The sequence below is a fragment of the Garra rufa genome, chromosome 4, assembly GCF_049309525.1.
Source record: "Garra rufa chromosome 4, GarRuf1.0, whole genome shotgun sequence".
In the NCBI taxonomy this organism is placed as follows: domain Eukaryota; kingdom Metazoa; phylum Chordata; class Actinopteri; order Cypriniformes; family Cyprinidae; genus Garra; species Garra rufa.
In genome coordinates this window covers 22,856,865-22,877,089 of record NC_133364.1, presented here as the reverse complement: position 1 = coordinate 22,877,089, position 20,225 = coordinate 22,856,865, and the positions used below count along the sequence as shown (strand labels likewise).

Here is a 20,225-nt window from a genome sequence, read left to right as displayed (position 1 = left end):
AGTTGCGTTGCTTTTTATGGAGGTTTGGAAAGCTCTTGGATATTATTTAAAAAAATCTCTTAATTTGTGTTTTCCGAAGACGAACAAAGTTCTTACAGGTTTGGAATGACGTGAGGGTGAGAAATTAATGACAGAATTGTCATTTCACGGTCAACTATCCCTTTAATGTTTTGGAGACAAGTAAAATAAGTGTACTATGGGTACTAATGAAAAGTTTATTCTTGAGGAATGGACACAAAATGAATTAAATCCACAGCCAGCTAGTATGGCCAACATGTTTAGAGTTGACTTCCGTCTGCCCTCCCCTCTCTTTTGCTCGCGCTCTCTCCTCTCTCTCTCTCTCTCTCTCTCTCTCTCTCTCATATACACAAAGCCCCCTGCCGGGTTTCCAGGAGCAGATCATTACCTCTGCCTCCTCCTGTTTCCTCTCCACAGGGGGCTAATGCAACAGAGTGGCTGTTACATTCCCAGGACATGAACATTCAGATTGGACATCTGCTCCGTTCTCCGAGTCGATCAGATTCAGACTACTCTATGCTGATAGAGCCTTGGCAAAATACATCACATACCTCATCTGAACACATTACTGGACCTTTTCCTTTAGGGTTTCCTTTATTATTATTATTTCTACTTTTTCTGTCATCTTCAGTGTTGAATAACAATAGGTGTGTCATCTTTAAAAAAAATATCAGGACCAAATGCATTTGAAACTAGTGTTTCACATTTTCTGAAGAAAATAACTTGTCGCCACTAGATTTGTCGCCAGAGCATTGATAGGTGGTTTCTTTGCCGTCAAGAAGAAGAAAAAGAAAAAAAAAAACACCTGAAAGGTCACTGGACACGGCTCAGGTCCATAATTATAATGTAGTAAGAAAGTTTAATCGCTTCAAAGACACACAATTTGAGATAACGTTCATGTTCTGAACACAAATTTGTGGGAGGAGTTGCTCTTACGGTTTTCTTCAGATCTCTAACCCCAAGAATGAGCGTTAATAATATTAATAATGATGCTTGTCTTAGCTAAATAGTTTGGGTCCATGAGCATTAGGCTGGTCGGTTGCACATCGGCTCCATTCTGTACGTTTGACCTGAATATCCTCATTAGATGAAGCACTTTGCCGTACCTCCTCATTAGCTGGAGGATTAGAACGGCCGTCTGTCAAAAGAGAGACGCTCTGGGAATAACCGCGGAGAACATTTGAGCCGGCAAATGGTTTTTCGGCGCCCGAACGATCGTCACCCAACCAGACCTGCGTCGATGATGATGTTACGGGGGCAAAGCCCCCCTTCAGCCTGTGTGCGGGTAGAAAGCGTCCAAATCTTTAGAAGAGAGAGGTGAGTTTCAGTCAGAGCAGGATATTTCAGTGGTGCCAGACAGGGCTGGACTGGGACCAAAAAACGGCCCTGGCATTTTTGGCCATAGCGGCCCACCATGATTATTTAAACAATATGCTGAGGCATATGACACATCAAACGATATATGCGCTCAATGTCGACAAACACTCAAATGCACGAGTGACATACACACCACACCACAAAAAAGCCCTCTGTCTTCCCTACATAAATGTCCCTCCCTTCACTCCCCAGGTGAAAAAAAATATATACTTAAATGCAATGAAAATACACTTAAATACCCGCAAATACATTTTTAGTACATTTATTTTTTTGTGTTAAATAAAAGTGTGATGTTTATACACTATAAATATACTAATTAAAAGTATGTTTATACTTCAGTAGGACTTTAGTACACTTGAAAAAAGTATGCTAAATACCAGTAATACTTAAATAAATGTTTAGTGTACTAAAATAAAGTATACTACAGAAAAAACATACAAAAGAGTTTTATTAGTGTGTTTTTCAAAAGTGTGCTTTAAATGCTTCAAACGTTAGTTGATTTTTAGTAGACTGTTTACATACTAATCCTAAGTTTAAAATAAGTCAATATATAAAAAATATATTAGTAATGTATTGTAGTAGAAGTAGATTTTCTCAAAAGTTGTACTTAAGTACACTTAATATGAATGCATTATTAGCACTAACACTTAAACTGATTTTGAGTGTGGTAATTCTAACAAAACATTATTGTCTTGAGGTCCCCCCAGGTTAAAAAAAAGTGCACTAAAATACACTTTAAGTATACTTAGTACACTTTTCAGTAATGTACTAAAAGTGCTCTATTTTCGCACACTAATTTTGTACTTATTGTACTAAAAAATAGTATTAAATATATGTTAAGATAAACTTAATACCATCTAAGTGTACTCAACTGTGCTATTTTGAGACACCCTGAAATTGAACTAAAATGTGCTTTTAACATACTATATCTGTATTTTAAAAAACAGATTTAGTTACAACTAGAAGTACACTTCAACCCTAATTTTAAACATTTATAAATATATTTATGACTAATTTAAAGTATAACAATGATATATTAAAAGAATATACAAATTGTGAAAAAAAAAATGTGCTAAAATACAATTTAAGTACACTTAGTGCACTTCCCTAATGTACTTAAAGTGCTCTATTTTCGCGCACTAATTTTGTACAACATGTTTTGCAAACATTTGTGTGATTTTCGCACATTTTGCTGCTTCCACTTGTAGGCTTTTGCGTCTTTTCTCCCGCAGCTTCTCTGCACCCCCTTGCTCTTTTTTGGTTTATCCATTGTTATAGACGGACTCATCTCAAACTCCGGTCGAACTCTAAATAGCAGATTTTTTCAAGGGGAGATGAGGGCTGGCCAGGAGGGAGGCAGGGCGTGGCCTGAGATTTCATTGGACTAGCTCAATGTCCTTTAAGACGGTCAACCAATGGGCCGCGATTCGTGTCTCAGATACTCTACCGTTGCGGTAATAAATAAATTGGCCTAATAAACTTTTAAAAAAATGATGACTGACAGCCCCAGCCCAAAAATGTGCGTCGGGCATTGCCCGGTATGCCCTACGGTCAGTCCAGGCCTGGTGCCAGTGTTGCGTTTGTCACTTTCACAGCGGATTTCACGGCAATTTTGAGAACATTTGTGAATTTAGTTTTTTTGGTGGCTGTGAAATGTAAATGTTTGAAATGTAAAATGGCAGGTTGTTTCGACTAGGGCTCTGTCATCTTTTAACTGGAGAGTGGCTGCAGATCAGAACACGCTTGAAAACAACATGAAACTTAATTTGAAACACATTTAGCTTGTTTTGTCTTTTCAACTGCAAAAAAGCAATAGTTATGCTTAATGCACATCTATTTATTCCACACATAATTAAGACTAAAGGGAAAAAAAAGAAAGATTTGTGGAACTCTACCACAAAATGAGTTATTTTCTACTACAGTAACTGATAAATAATGTGTATTGTGGAAAGTGCTATACAAAAAAATAGAAAAAAAAAACTGACTTTACTTAACTCTTATAAAAGTTGTTCTTTCCCGGAATGAAAATGTCCTGATAAAGTTCATGTTTTTCTTTCTTCAGTGGAAAAGAAATGAAGGTTTTTGAGGAAAACATTCCAGGATTTTTCTCCATATAGTGGACTTTAATGGAGGTCAACAGGTTGAAGGTGAAAACTGCAGTTTCAGCGCAGCTTTAAAGGGCTCTACACAATCCCAGCCGAGGAATAAGGGTGTTATCTAATGAAATGATTGGTCATTTTCTAAGAGAAAACAAATGTATAACCCTAAACGCACGCCTTGCACTAGCTTGACCTCACGCATTACGTGATCAGGCATGTGCGACGTGAACAGAAGTACCAACCCAGTGTTTGCAAAGTATGCGTGCAAAGAAAGTCAAACACCATTTCCAAAAAAAGGTAAAACAACAACAATGTTGGATAATTTTGAAGTTGATGGAAACAATGAGATGTTTTTTTTTTTGCCCTACCCTACCTTTTTTTTTAACTGAAGTGCACAAATGAAGAACCAACCACGTGTAACTTTTCCAACGTGATTATGTAACGTGTGAAGATGCGCACGCGCATCAAAGAGCTAGTGTAAGATGAGCATTTGTGGGTAAAAAGTATGTAAATTTGTATGTTTTTTAGAAAATGGCTGAATGTTTTGCTAGATAAGACACTTATGCCTCAGCTGGGACCTTCAACCCATTGGCCACCATTGAAGGCCACTTTATGTAGAAAATTCCTGGAATGTTTACTTCAAAAAACAAAAATCAAACTTATTTTTGACTGAAGAAAGAGACATGAACATCTAGGTTAGTAAATGATCAGGAAACGTTCATTCTGGAAGCAAACTTTTCCTTTAAGTAGAAATTTGTGTAAAGAAAATCAAAGCACTATAAGACGCTCCAGACAAAAGGAAAAAGTGTGCTTTAAGTCAAATACATCTAATGCCATCTGCCGGACTATGCACGCTCATTGTGTGTATATGATTTTATTTTTACTACCTGCGAACTCACAAAGAGCTCATAAAAGGCACTTTACCTCCTTGTTGCTCCACATTTGCCCTGTACTCATTTTGTTTTGAATAAACCACTTGTCCCCTTTGTGAAATCATGTCGCGTAGCGTGACATCTTTGTAATTACCTGTTTTTGGTTCGTTTAGAACTATTTGGTTCACATTGCATCCGTATTTTAGCCGAACTGCACCAGAGTTTGTTTGGAAGCGGACCGAGGGCCATCTTTGTAGCAGTCTCGGCCCGTTTATTTGCTGCGCACCAGGGTTCGGATGGCAGCATTCGTACTTACTCAAATGAACCGCACTAACAGAGCATTGCACCAGAGTTGGTTTTAATCAAACCAAACATTTCCAAAACCTTACTCGACCTTAAACTTTCCTAGGTGTAGATGACTTTGTTCTTTCAGGCAAATACAATCAGCTCCTCCAGGTTTATAATGACAGTCAATGGCTGTTGATTTTCTGAAGTCCAATAAAGTTCATCCATCCAGTCTTCAATCCTAAAAAGTACTCCACATGGCTCTGGGGGGTTAATAAAGGTCTTCTAAAGCAAATGGATACGTTTGCGTATGAAAAAATATTTCTATTTAAGACTTTAGAAACCACAATCTTTACGAGCCAGCGGCGTTCCAGTAGATGACGGCGGATGTATTCTCACTGGAGCTTACTGTACGCTCTGAAATATCTGCTGAAATGCTACTCTCTTGCGAACGTGCGTATGACATTTTAAGTTTGAAGGTTTCTAAAGTTTTAAATATGGATATTTTGCTTATACAAATGCATTGAATTGCTTCTAAAGGCCATGATTTATTATTAGGTGAACTATCCCTTTAAGGCCTGTCATTCCCGTACCGACAACATCACCAATCGGAAGCGTTCACCAAGGTTCAGGTTTCTAACTTACACATTCTTTCCTCAGTCAGACACCCCAAAGTCACACCGTTGTTTGAGGCAATGCATCTAACTTTTGATGCATGAAATGTTTAGCATTATCTACAGTTCCTGAGAGCAGGGAGATTGTAGGGAGTTCATAAATCTGCAAATCCTCGGGCAGGTGTAAAAAAAAAAAAAAAAAAGACCACACACACACACACACACACACACACACACACACACACACACACACACACACACACACAAGCAAGCAAGCAAGCAAGCATTTGTTTGATTTGTTGCCAGTTCTTTTCTTCCCACTTATGTGGAATGTACAGACAGGCCTCGCTCAGAACAACACTCTGAAACGCAAAAAAGGTCCAATAATTTGATTCCCGGAAAGGGGTTATCAGCCGAACGAGTGAAATATAATGAAGGAATCCTCTCCAAGTCTTCCACATATGTAATTACTGAAATAAAGCTGGTTAAAATAAGTTCCACATGAATATTCCCAGAGCGTCTGGCCTAAGTGAAGAGCGTGAAACAAATGTAAAAAGACAGATACCCCCCCCCCCCTCCGTTTTTTTGACTAGCTGCGCAGTGGCGTCCCAAAGCACAGTCCTGTAAGGAGCAGGTCTGTTCTCCTCGCTAATGAAAGCGCATTGCTCTAATGCCTTGTACTCTGCCATAAAAGGGTTTTTCATACTCTGATAATTTACTACTTGAGTTTTCTTATTTCCAGTCCTACGAAATAAATGACGCACTTTCCAAGCCATTATGTTGGAAAAAGGTTGAGGTCTCATTTGAAAGAAAAAAAAATAGTGAAAAGATGTTTTAGCAAGGCATCTTTTGTAACCAGAACACAGAATGAAAAAGGGTGCACCTGTTTTTTTATTTACCCTTTTAAGAAGCGTCTCCATTAGAGGCGCGCCGTACCGTCGGCTGTGAGTCACGAACCGAGCACACTGTTGGAAAATGCTATTATTTGAGCGTTAATAAGCGTGACCCCTTTTAGTTTGTTGTGTTCTGTATATGACATGTTTAAAAGGAAGGGAATATGCATTCATTTAGATGTTCCAGCTAAAATTGAACAAGTTCTTTGGTTTTGTACTCAAAATGTGTTGTTGTTTTTGGTGTGCGTGCAGCGACGAGGATGGAAACAGACAGCGCCATCGACACGGAAGGGAAGGCGGCGGCGCCGCCCCAACGGCCACGGAGAGGAGGATAGAGGAGCTAGAAAGGGTACGTTTCTGTGCGTCTACCATCTAGATAGAGCAACCTGTCCTGCCTCCAGCTTTTCACATACGTCCCATCCCAAACGGCACAGTCGACGTGAACTTTTTGTTCAGCGAACGCTTTAATAGCAAGATGAATATCTGTTAAGCTTGAAGATTAGCCGAACAGTGACACAACGCATAAAGACCATGCGGTTTGTTTTATCTTATCAGGAACAGTTGTAGTCAGTCAATGGAGGTGCTGCTTTCTAGTCCTGCATAACAGACATAAATATTAATGTGTCTCAGAGGATGTAGGAACATATGTTGAAATGCTCCTACATATAGGTGTGTAAGAGGACAAACATTTGAGCAGTTACCTCCTTTGTGAAATGAAAAGCTGAAGGGAACATGAACCGCAGACTTTGTCTGTTTTGAATAAAAACAAACAGCGTATCCTAACCACCCCTAATTTGGCAAGTTTGCGTGATATTTAACACACGTGACCACGGACCACAAAAGCAGTCATAAGGGTCAATGTTTTAAAATTGAGATTTGTCCATCATCTGAAAGCTGAATAAATCCGATTTGGAATAGGACGATAAATGGCTGAGATGGAAATGTTGAAAAATGTGGAATGGCAAAAATGTAAATATTGAGAAATTGGCTTTTAATGTTGTCCAAATGAAGTTGTTAGCAATGCATATTACTTATCCAAAATGCAGTTTTGATATGTTTACGGTGGGAAATTGGCAAAATATGTTGATACAACCTTATCTTTAGTTACTATCCGAATGAGTATTGGGATAAAAGAAAAATGATTACATTTGGTTATCGCTACCAATACTGTATACCCCTGCTGCTTAAAACTGGTTTTGTGGTCCACGGTCACATATGCTGAATTTCATTTTTGAGCAGGATTTGAAAGCAAATAAATGGCACAGCGCTGCAGAAACATAAGCAAGCAAGTGGAAAAATGCGCTGTTGCCTATTGACGTGTAGCGTGTTAATGTAAACCAAGGTGTAAAATCATTTGGAAAAGACCACTATATTGGCAATCAGCCACATTTCCATATGAATTGGTATTAAGTATTCAGCAACCTGCCATGCATGGCATTGATCATTTGGCATGCTAAGAGTTCAGTCGATTGTAACAGTGCTATATAGTATAAGTTTACATCCACCTTGCAGAATCAGCTAAATGTTAATGATTTGAGTAAAATAAGAGGAATCATACTAAAAGCATGGTTTTTTTTTTGATGTAGCACTGACCTGAATAAGATATTAATAAGGTATTAATGCTCAGTGTTTCCTTTTGAAGCATCAGTGTGTGTTTGAACCTTCTGTAATAGTTGCATATGAGTCTGTCACAAGGATTTTTGCGAAGAACAGCGGGCAGTTTAACCGTTCAGGACAAACAAGGGAGTCATGAACAAGTTTGACTAAACAAAAACACCACAGCTGTGGATCATTGAGGTAACAACGCAGTGTTAAGAATGAAGTTTTGAATGGGGTCATTTTGATAAATTTGTGTATTATTTTCTGTTGTGAATGTCTTTTGAGGTCAGCAAGGGAAAAAACAAAAAAAAAAACAAAAAAAAACATGCATTTTGTATGATCCCTCTTTGAATGAACATTTTGCAGATTCTGCAAGGTGTATGCCAATTTTTGAGCTCAACCGCATAAGTCCGAAAGTACGCAAAGCAGCACACGCTATGTACAATTGTAATTGCGTAAAAGTTTTTGGATCTGACGGAACTGCACTTTCACAGGAGCTGGCCGCAGAGAGACAGGAGAACAGTCGAATGTTGAAAGCCCATCAAGACAAGGACGAGCTGATCAACAAGCTGAAGGAGGAGATCGATCTGCTAAACCGGGTAAGAAGCGGACTGTGGTCTCGTAACACCCGAACGAGCGATTTTACAAGCGCACGTGTCCAGAAGCGGTGTTTAGAAGTAAGCGTTATTTAAATTTTCCCCTTCGATAACTACTGCATATAGCCATTTTATTAGTGTACGGAAATGTGTGGATTAATTAGAAGGGACAATTGACGTGACTGCTGGCACACGCTCCTAGAGCATTTTCCCAGTAAACTGGTTAAAAGAAGGTGTTTACTGAATTGGTGCAAAATGTTGTAAACATTGTGAAATATGTTTTTCCACAAATGTTGTATGTATAGAAATTGTGTAATATCCAAGGTAGACATTTGTAGCAATTGTGCAGTTAATGGTCATATTGTGTTTGGAAAGTTTTTGTAATTTTTGTCTTAAATTTGTGTTAATTGACAAATTTCAGAGTTAAATGAAGAAGAAATAGAATTGAAAGAATGTTTTTGGTGTGATTTATTAGATTTGTTGTATTTATAATCCAATTAGTTTTGTAAAAAGCCAAACATTGTGTTAGTAGTGATGTAAAAATAGGGTATATATCTAAAAATGTATTTTTCAAAATGTTTTTTTTTGTTACCTTTCAAAGCAAGTGTTAAATGTTTTGACTGAAGTAGCCTTTTTTCCCCTTCCCAATAAATTGTGATTTAAAGCTAGCTGGTACTTGAAATATTAGTGTGTTTTGCTTGGTCGAGGGACAGCAGTTTGCACCAGTTGTATGGTTTTTCTAGCAGCAAATTGGTACGGAATGTGCCAAACGGCGCATTATCCAAAGAGGCAACATGCATTTTCATGTGTAAATTTAGTTGAAGATTTCCACCATTTTATAACGAAGTAGTCATTTTGTTGACTGCGCAAATGATAGAATGGTAAACATATTTGGTGTGGTGGTGTTTTGAGGGCAAGGAAAAGCAAATGCATATTGCAAAATGTTGGTTTTGAGTTGTTTAAATGTTGAATTAGCAGATGGTGCTTTAATTAGAAACAGTTTGGTTAAACAATTGGTGCATGTGGTGTAAAAATGAAGTGGATCGGTAACACTTTACAATGAGGTTTATTAATGAACACGAAGTAGGAATGAACAGTGTTTTTGAAGCATTTACGAATGTTGGTTGAAATTTGGGCATTAGCTAATGCATTATTAAAATGACAAGTTGTGTTTGTTTGACGTTAGTTAATACATGAACGTTTATCAAATGACACCTTATTGAAGAGCGTTACCTGTGGATCTCATAAAACATTGCGGTTTAACCCAGCGACGGAGCGGAGGCGCTTTAGTAGTTGTATTTGTCACACAGAGCATCCCGTTAGGCAGAGTCGTAATTAAAAGCATGTGCGTGTGACACGAGCACGCCGTTCTATTCACGCCGGTTTACAGCGTTAATGGCCATTACTCATCCTGAAAGCTGTCACGCTCTTTACTAAGGCATATTGGAGTCCTCTGTGGAGTTTGCAGGTGTTTTGCTTTCCATAAAGCTTGGCCTTTCTCAAACAGCCGTATGTGATGTAGACAGCTACTAAACAGAAAGGCTTATGAAATGAGCGTGTGATGCGGCAGCAATCAAGTCCATATCGTAAAGGCGCTTAACAGCTTAGCAGAAGAGTACAATTGTCCTTTGCTTTAGGGTAATAAATGCTTGCAGGTGTCACAGCGCATTCCCAGCCGTTAGCGTTTATACGAGCGGAGCGCTGTAGAACTGGGGCCCCATTGAATATTTGATGAACATTGTGGATTGAAAGTGTTTATTTTTTGAGTGTATTTTTTGCAGTCATCACAGCAGAAGCAGACCGTCTGTGTTCCATGTTATTGCGAAGTAGAGCTGAAGTTTGAGTGAGAGTTTGAAAGCGCTGGCTAGGGATGTCCAACTGTGCTCCTGGAGAGCTAATGCCCTGCAGACTTGAGTTTGAACCCTGCTCCAAGCCACCTGTCTGTGATGCTGGTTGCCCTGAACATCCTGATTAGCTGGTTAAGGTGTGTTTGGGGTTGGAGCTGAAGTCGTCGTGCTAGTCGATGAAGGGTTGTATTTTTGCAATGGGACTGCAGTGTAGTAGCTTCAAGTATGATGCAGTTGAACTTTAGAAGCTGTGTTACGAGGCCAATTTGTAGTAGTGTAATTGTTTTTGTCTCCCAATGGGACACTTACAGGCATTGTGTTGAAAGAAATGTGAAATGGCATGTTCATGTGTATTTAGGAAGCAAGTTCCTTAAATGTAGCTTTGTGTTATGTGAAGGTAATGATGAGTCACCATGGAACAAAGTAGTAGCACAATGAATAGTTTTTATTGTTGATGAAGCGTGCAAGTAGGAGTTGTGTTTTGTGTGACAGTGTTGACATAGGGTTAGTAATCATGTGAGTTACTGAGATGTGAGCAGTAGGCCTTAGAGATGTCCTAAGCTGGTGTTGTGTGAATGTGTTCCATGCCTTGTGTTGTAAATGAGGTATATGGCAGTTGTTAACATGTCAGTATGTGTAGTGAAGTGAGAGCAGGTTAAGCTGAAGTCCTGATGATTGCAGTGTTTCTTGTAGTTGCGGTGTACCTGTTGGAAGCGTGGATGTTGTGGCTAGTAATAAGCAGAAGCAGGTGGTGGGGAAAAGGTAGCATGGATTGCTCAATCGTGGCAAGCAAGTATACGGAGAAGGCCAGTCCACGCAATGTGTGTAATAAGGCCCCAATCCCAGCATTGGTCTACATACAGGGTGAAAGGTGAGCGTTAGTGCAAGTGTTCGAAGCGTCGAAGCTGGAGTGAGTAGAGCAGAGTGTCCCGCGCCTGCCGCCTTCGTCTGCTCGTCTGAGTCGCACAGTCAGAGTCACACGTCTTTACCCTCGTCGGTCTTCACACGAGGAGGGATGAGCACGAGGACTGCCGCTCTAGGGCTGCCGCTTACGCTGCCGCTCCAGAACAAATGACGCCTTTCATACTCTGCCTGCTGCTTGGACCGCAGCTGCCGTCGCCTCGTCAACCAATAGCGTCAAGCCTACGCTTGTGACCTCGCTTCCTGCCGCCGCTCCAAACCTGACTCCAATCGTCCGCTCGTTACTACGCCACCCTATCGGCCGCTGGCTTGCTGGACGGGGCTTGATGGCCTGCCAATAGGGTGCCACATTTCTACTGTGTAATAACTATGAATAATGTGCATCAAATAAAAGTTGCACCACAAAAAATTCATTGGCTTCTTGGGCCTCATATTGCTTCTTTGGGTGCTTCTGACAGATCAAACAGATCCAAAATCTGTTCTCATACATTGTGTAAGAATGTGGAACATACACAACAGCACACATCAAAACACTACAATGCAACAATGTCTTGTTGCGTCACACCTATGCATTACACATTATTAGCGCTTACTGTTCACTAGACACACATTTGCAACATTGCCAAACTCCAAGGATTATTCAGCGGTCCAGCCAGGGCAGTGTCTCACACTCTCCGTCACAGTCTACATTCAAACACAGCTCTACTTTTAGGCTTTCTGCAGTGAGCCCTTGTCTTCGTCTTGACATTGCAGTCTGTTCTCTGGCTTGCTTCCAACACAAACACCGCTTCGGAGGCCCGCGCCAACAAATACGCTCGCCTGGACCGTCGCTGCACTTGCACAGACCCCTCGAACCTTCTCCTTGTGTGTCTGGCCTTCTTTCCTCCCTGCAATGGACTAAACCGGTGGTTCTCAATCCTGGTCCTGGGGGACCCCTGCTCTGCACATTTTGCATGTATGCCTTATTTAACACACCTGATTGAGATCATCAACTCATTAAGACAGAGATCCGTGAACTGCACTAACGAGCTGATGATCTCAATCCAGTGTGTTAAATAAGGGAGACATGCAAAATGTGCAGAGCAGGGGTCCCCCAGGACCAGGATTGAGAACCACTGGACTAAACACATACATTAAAAACAAAATACAAACAAATAGATGAAAAACAATCCCAACTTCCTGGGACACATATAAGGTGGTCGCAAAACAGATGGACATTAAACAAAACATCATTTCCCACACATCAAACAGCACAAACCACTTTAAACTACACATTAACTACATTGTACAACTTCAAATCCATTCATAGAAAGCAAGTCTCACATTTAACACAAACTGGATCCTGCCCGTTCCCCGCAGCAGCTCGCTCTGTGTCCTCTACAATTATTCACATGCACTCATATTAAAACTACTAGATATCAATACAATTTCGCTTGCCAATTTCATATCATTTACATAACAACTATCAATATATTGCATCAAACTTTATATACCACTCAGCCCCAACACATCAAAACTTTGCTTTTTACTTGGGCCCTGCCATGCTACTGTCATATGCTATCTGTGACCACTGCTTTTTTTTTTTACTTGTCAGAGAGCCTGCCATGGACTTGCCTGATCAACTCTCAAGTACAGTGCAGTATGCTCAAATCTTCCCCGCTCACATGCAATTGACCTCGACGATCTACTCCGTGTCTCTACCACGCTAGCGTTAACAACACACAACAACAAAGAACGTACCTCAAACGCGCTCTTTGTGCGCCGCTATTAATTACTTGTCTGGAAGTGTACAAAGCTGCTAGTTGTTTTCTTGTAAAAACCGCACCTGGCTACTATTACGACAATCGCTATGTTTATTCTCTTCTGTCTCGCCTACAAAAACAAGTACTGTTCTTCGTAGTTGGACACGCGGCCTCCCGTTAAGCAACTTCTCCACCTTTCTTTTTAAGCTCTTTTAAGCATGTGCTGCCGGTTATTCCGCCGACTGTCCTTCGTCGTTACAGTGCAAGCGGAAAAGGCCTAAAAAGTACAAGCCGTTACCCTCGCCGCAATAACTTGCTCAATTTACAGTACGTAACTTCTTTTACAAGCACGCTGATTTGCACAACTAGCGATCGCATAGTAATACCTTCTACAAAACCACTCCGGATTAAACAACATACTGTATGTAGAAGCATCTTAATGCAGCATCATTTTCACGCACGTTGCTAGCTTCTTCTTTTTTTGGCCTTAATAAAATATGCTGACTAGCAATCTTTGTTTAATTACATGCCAATGGTAACCATTCAAAGTTCACATGCCACTAACTCAACAAGTAGGAAAAACATCTTAATGCCAAACTTTCCTTTGGGCATCTTCATTTTTAACACCCTATATGGTTCCATTCCACAGATACCGGATTAAATTGCTTCAATTCTTCAACTGGACACACTTTCCTTGGTCAAAAAACAAAACGTGGCTCGCTTTGCATATACATTATACTTCTTTTCATTTAAAGAGGAATGTCTGAACAACAAATCATCTTCAAACTACAAACGTTTCATTTACTTCAGTCTAAACAACTGCACTGAACAAACCTGTCAGAGTACCAGAAATAATCTTTTTCCAAACTGTAACTTAACAAGTATTACGTATATGATTTTACATTCTACTTCTTACTAAACTTTGCTTTTACAATGTCTGTTTTCAAGGCCCTATTATCGTTCAGTTCTACAGACGTGGCGCATGTTTTATACAGCTTTCCGACACCCTCGCATCAAGTTTGCGATCGACTGACAACCGTTGTGCTTTGTGAGAACGCTACTTAATGTGTGTGAGCCCCGGACTATTTCATCCATGAGGACTTGTTACGCTTTGGGAAACTTGCCTACTATATTCGCTCATTAACACTGTCTGTACATTTTTCCATGTTTTACAGGACCTGGACGATATCGAAGACGAGAACGAGCAGCTCAAACAGGAAAACAAGACCTTGCTCAAAGTGGTCGGCCAACTCACCAGGTAGAACCCCGCGACCCCGAGGACGGCCCGAGCGGAATCTGCGTCTTGCTGTGGCGGCCGGAGGGATTTGCCGAACCGCGCCACCGCCTCTCCGCTCTGTCCTTTACGTGTTCAGCTCTGGTCTTACGTGTCTGTCTGTCTTGACGCCGCTTTCCGGAAGAGGACGCGCACGCACCGTGGGGAGGCTTTGAGAACCCGAACCTCTGGATGTCGAACCCGACCGCCCCACGCGGTGTTGCTCGAGGCCTCCCGCTTTAACCGAGGATGTCAAAAGGAACTCGCCTTCTATTTAATGTAAATGTGTATGTACATAGGCTGCGCCGACTGCTCTGTTAAAGCTTACGCGGGACGACGAAAAGAGAAAAGGCCTTTGAATGTACGTGGTGCCGCACCAAATTTAGCTTTTTTTCCTTTCTTTTTTTTGGGTTCTACTAGCTCAAAGGGGTTTCTACACTCAAATTTCACACCGCTCCAATTGCACATCTTTGCTGTACTGGGACCGTAGATTCATTCTGCCCGTTTCTGCCACGCTTCCAAAGGACTGCTTTTACCGTATTTCGGCTTCAAGGACTCCTCCGTCGGTTAAAAGTGGCCTCGATTGCCTTTACGTTTAAACTCTGTATTTTTACACATCGCTTCTGTTACCCTTCAGTTCAAAAAGTGCCTAAACTTAGCTAAATTTGTGGCCTCTTTTTTTTTAACCGGGTAACCGATCCTCCCCGGCGCTCGGCGGTACCGGGACCCGTTCCGTGTTTCGGCCTCCGGAGCGTAACGCCGTTTGCTCGTCTCTGGCTTGGAGCTTGCCGACGCTGTAATAGATATGAGCTGTTATTGTCTGATTTTTACATTTTACACGCTGTTCAATATGTTTACAACTTCTTTAAACTCTTGCTATCGATACATTTAGCTGTTCGTCGTGTACGGTTAGCGCCGCACGTGGCCTAGGCCGCTGCTGTGCGTTTTCAAAGTAACTCGATCCGAGACGTTATTAAGTGCGTTCGCGCGCTCTCTCGTAGCCCGTGAAAACAACAATGTGACGTTTATTACTTTACGTTAAATTGCTATTGCAAGGTCACCGCTTTGGGGTTCCTATCTACATCCACGCAGTTCTAATGAAATGTATTCTGTAAAGTTATTTGAGGGGGTATCTTTTCTTTTGCTGTTTTTTAGACTGTATCGTGGTGCCAGATATCTGTATCCCGCTGCTTTATGCAATGCGTGTACAGAAGATTGAATAAAGTTAAGTCAATACAAATCTTTCATTACATTTCTTCTGTTCAGTAACTTTTCTATTACTTTTCTTTTCTATTTGTAATCAAGAAAAACTCACTTAAAACCAGTCAAGAAAATGTACAATTGCTCACAATATCTATGCTTTTCAAATACTCAAATAATGGCCTTAACAAACAATTTGGTTACATCAATCATCCATTCCTATTTACCATTAAATACGTACAAATGACAAAAGGAATTCTGTCATCATTTCAATTATTCATTCTGTCATCATTTCAATTAGCCTACTTTCTTCTGCAGAACACAAAAAGAACATTTTTAAGAATGTTGCTAACCAAACACTTTTGGTGACCACTGGCTTACACTGTACGGAATAATAATAATAATAATCATAAACAGTAAAGTTTGTCAACAAACTTTCAAGTTTGAAAGCACTTGTAAAAGCTTTAAGTTTGGAAGTTAAGATAGATTACATGACAGTTGATAGCATGTTGTTAACACCATTTAGTACATAGTATGATTAGCATGTTGTTCAAATTCAAGCCATTCTAAAATGTGTATTTTCAATCTACGTGTACTTTGACTTTCAATATTTCAGTATGTTTAACATTTCAAAAATACTTTTCATACTCAAGTACAATAAATATCACATACTTTAAAACTTTTCTCAAGTAATATTCTAAACAATGACTTCAACTTCTACCAAAGCTGTTTTCTGATAAGATATCTCTACTTTTACTCAAGTATCAATTTCAGGTATCCACCACTGTCTAGCACGATTAGCAAGTTACTAGCATGTTGCTAACTTGATTAAAAAGTGGCTAAATCCAGCTAAAAACAAAACAAAACAGTTGAAACCATGTAAAACCAGGCAAGTTTGTTAAAAAAAAAACACTTCAAACCAGCTGATTTAGTAAACAAAACAGCTAAAACCAGTGACTTTAGCAAAAAGCCAACTAAAAACAACAAAACAACTAAAATCCACCTAAAACCAGCACATATAGCTAAAACTGTCTTAGCATAAAAAAAGAAAAACACTTACCAGCAAAAACTAGCTGGTTCAGTAAAAAAAGCTAAAACAGTTTAAACCAGTTAAAACTACTTAACTTAACAAAAAGCCAGCCAAAAAAAGAGGCTAAAACCACCTGATTTAGTAATTAAAACAGCCAAAATCGAGCTAAAATCAGCTGATTCACAAAAAAAAAAAACGCTGCATAAAAACAATTGAAACCAGCTAAAACTAGTTCATTTAACAAAAAAGCCAGCTAAAAACAGCTTTTACCAACTGATTTAGGAAAAAGTCTTAGTCTTAGCAGGTTTAGGATGAATATAGCTGCTTTAAGCTTGGTTGCTCTTTTAGTCTCCCAGCTTGACCAGCTAAGACCACCCTTACCAGCTAAAAATGGGTCCAAACCACTTTAAAACCAGCCTGGGAGAGCAGCAACTTTTGTTAGATCAATACACCGTTTAAATACACCATACGACTCATTGTACACAAATTTTCACAACCGCAATGAACATCTATGACATTTTTGGTGGTTATGATAGTCTGGTTTACCAAAACCGTAAATCGGATCAGTTAGAGAACAAATGGCACACCGATTCAGACCGGTCTGAAAGTCTGACTCAAATTTGGTGCTTGTAGCTTGAAATCTCTAGGAGGAGCAACTGTTTCAATTTTGACTCAATTTTCATTTTCTCAAGCCAACTTCATTAAAAATAATCCAATTTACAATCCAATTAGCTAAAGTATCTTTTTTTTATGTCCCACAGGACTAGGTCTCACTTATAAAAGTAAGTCACAATTGGAATAACATAAGAGACCGTTTCCATTTTGGGGTAGACCGTCCCTTTTAACTGACATGAAACAGGAGCGTAATCTAAGGCGCAACATTGTTTTTTGCTTTGTTTGCTTACTTTATGCAAAATACTTGTTTTGTGGGCCTGAACTTTGATCCTGCCGTCTTTCTGACACTTTTTCCAGCATTCACCCAGTGTTTCCCGCTGTGTGCTTTCGCTCCTCTGTGAATACAACGAGCCTCAGATCGGCACCGCCGGAAATCGTGAGGCGTTCGTAAAACTGATCAGAGGGCGGCGGACAGAAGGCTTTGCTATCTGGAGGATGCAGGGACTCCGCTACGGCTCGCCTGCATATTAATAAAGCGACGCCTCTGCGGTCATTAGAGCCCTCACCCCGAGAGAGGAACGCCTGCTATCGCTCTAATGCTTTAGTAATTGCTTCGTCTCCCCCTCTCCGCCGCTGCAGGACAGACGTGCCTCTGGATTAGCATTTTTATGGAGAAAGAGGCACGTTGACTCTTCTGGGAAGAGTGGAGACGCGAATGCGTCCATTAGTAAACTTTAACCTTTCCAAATATTTGTTGCTTAAGTAACAGCGCTGGATGCTGACGTTCCCTGACTGTACTGACCCTGTTCGCATTTCTCTTTCTGTGCAAAGATGATGGAAGCTCAGACGACGATCTCTGTGTCGTGACCCCGTGTTATTTAAAACCTATTTCAAAAAACAAAGACTGGAAAGTCTTCAGCCCTCCTTAAAGAGAAACTTCACCCAAAACTGAAAATTAGCCCATCATTTACTCATCGTCAAGCTATCCTAGGTGTATATGACTTCCTTCTTTCTGACGAATATTAAAAAATGTCCAAGGTTTACAATGCCAGTGAAAGGCTGTTGATATTCAATAGTCCAATAAAGTGCATCCATCACAAAAAGTACTCAACAGCCATTAGAAAGTTTGGAAGAGCCAGTACAATTTTAAATACAACTCCAATTGTATTCACCTGAACGAACAAAGTCATATACACCTAGGATGGCTCGATGGTGACTAAATCATGGGCTAATTTTCATTTTTGACTACACTATCCCTTTAAGAGGCTCTCAAGTTTCAATTAAAAAGTTACATCATTTAATGATTTCTTCATTATCAAGCCAGGTCCAAACTGATTTTCTGTTGTATCGCTCTAAACGCATAGTTTTAGGAAATGTGGGACTGACACGTGATTGATAACAGTTGCATATTATTTTCAATTTAACATTGTTCACACTTTAGCTACTGTAAATATCTTTTGTGCTACACTACCAAGTAATCACAAGTAATACTGCAGTAGTTGGTGCACTTTAGTTTTTACTAAAGTTGCTGCAGAAAAAGCTGCGTTCGTTGCTGCTTTCAGCTCAACATTCAAGTCAGTCAAACTAGAGATCCAAACTAGAGCCCACGCCTGCTATACATTAAGTGGCACACAACTGCCATTTACACAAGGAAATGTTAATGAGTATTTCAACCCAGGATGATTACTATCACAAGTATGATTGCTATTCCTTTTGGCTTAAAGTAAAGTATGATCTTCATGAGCAAGAAAGAAGTGTCATGGAGTGATTGCACAAGATGCTAGAGAGAGAGACAAATGGCAGTGAATTACAAAAACCACAAACTATGCTGCTTAATGGCATTCACCAACAACTGCCAATTGAACAAATCTGACCATTCTAAGGACTTAATAGTAGTTGTGGATTCATTTTACTTTCCACCATGGTTGCACTACTCATAACTAAGCAAACATCTGTACTGGCAAACATCTGTTCTCTCATCTTTATCTTAAAATGTACTAAAACAAATCTGAAAAACTGGTGACCAAAAGAGAACAGCCTGTGCCAAAACCTGCCTAAATCTTAATATGCCACAGATTTGCTCTCATAATTTGCTGTATAATTAGGGGAGGGCAAATATCAAAGCACTTTTTTTCACAATTGTTTCTTATGTTGGTTTTTAAGACTATTTAGTAAGTTACTGAACAATACAGCGGAACTAATTTCCCTGATAAAAAATAAATAAATAAATAAAAAAAGTCCTACAAGGTAACAACACATATAAGAAAAAAGAATGACTGATGACAAATGCCAAAGAAAAGTGCATCATATGACCAAGATCATTACATTCACATCATATTATTTCATTATTGTATTTTTCTTATTAAAAATAAACTGTTTTAAAAGCACGTTGTGGAGGTATTTTAATTGTTAACAATCTAATACTGTCATATTGCACACCCCTACTGTATTTTTTTAAGTCTGTTCTGCTCACCAACAGTTCAAATGACTGTTTTGTATTTGAATATATTTCCAAATGTCATTTATTCCTGTGAGTTCAAAGCTGAAATTTTAGCAACATTACTCCAGTCACACACACGATCCTTTGGAAATGGTTTCTTTGCTGAATAGAAAGTTCTAAAGAACAGCATTTATCTGAAATAGAAATCGTTTGTAACATTATAAATGCCTTTATCATCACGTCTGGTCAATTTAAAGCATCCATGCTAAATAAAAGTATTAATTTTCAAGAAAATAATAATATGATATTTTTTAGTTCAGAGAAATGCTGATCTTTGGATCTTTCTATTCATCAAAGAATCATGAAAAATAATTACTTAACTGTTTTAAATACTACTACTAGTAGTAATAATAATTGTTTCCCGAAAAGCACATTAGCATATTACAATGATTTCTGAAGGATCATGTGACACTGAAGACTGAAGTAATGATGCTGAAAATTTAGCTTTTAACACATACATATTCAAATAGAAAGCAATTATTTAAATCGTTATTTAAAAAGTCTTTTGCTGTATTTTGGACCAAGTATATTCAGGCTTGTTGAGCAGAGGACACTTCTTTCAAAAAAACTTGACTGGTAGTGTATATAATCTAAGCAATAGCATATGTGACTCTGGACCACAAAACCAGTCTTAAGTCGCTGGGGTATATTTGTAGCAATAGCCAAAAATACTTTGTATGGGTCAAAATTATTGATTTTTTTTTATGCCAAAAATCATTAGGAAATTAAGTAAAGATCATGTTC

At 39.4% G+C, this 20,225-nt stretch overlaps 1 protein-coding gene across 1 annotated transcript in view; it reads left to right on the top strand.

Moving 5' to 3' along the window:
- Positions 1 to 15,588, top strand: part of LOC141333215 (PRKC apoptosis WT1 regulator protein-like) — an 80,301-nt gene extending 64,713 nt beyond the window's left edge. Inside the window, exons 4-6 of the mRNA XM_073838175.1 lie at positions 6,411 to 6,507; positions 8,252 to 8,356; positions 14,039 to 15,588. Of these exons, the coding sequence (XP_073694276.1) occupies positions 6,411 to 6,507; positions 8,252 to 8,356; positions 14,039 to 14,125 (289 nt within the window). The 3' untranslated portion in view covers positions 14,126 to 15,588. The remainder of the gene's footprint in view (positions 1 to 6,410; positions 6,508 to 8,251; positions 8,357 to 14,038) is intronic.
- Positions 15,589 to 20,225: the final 4,637 nt, after the last annotated feature.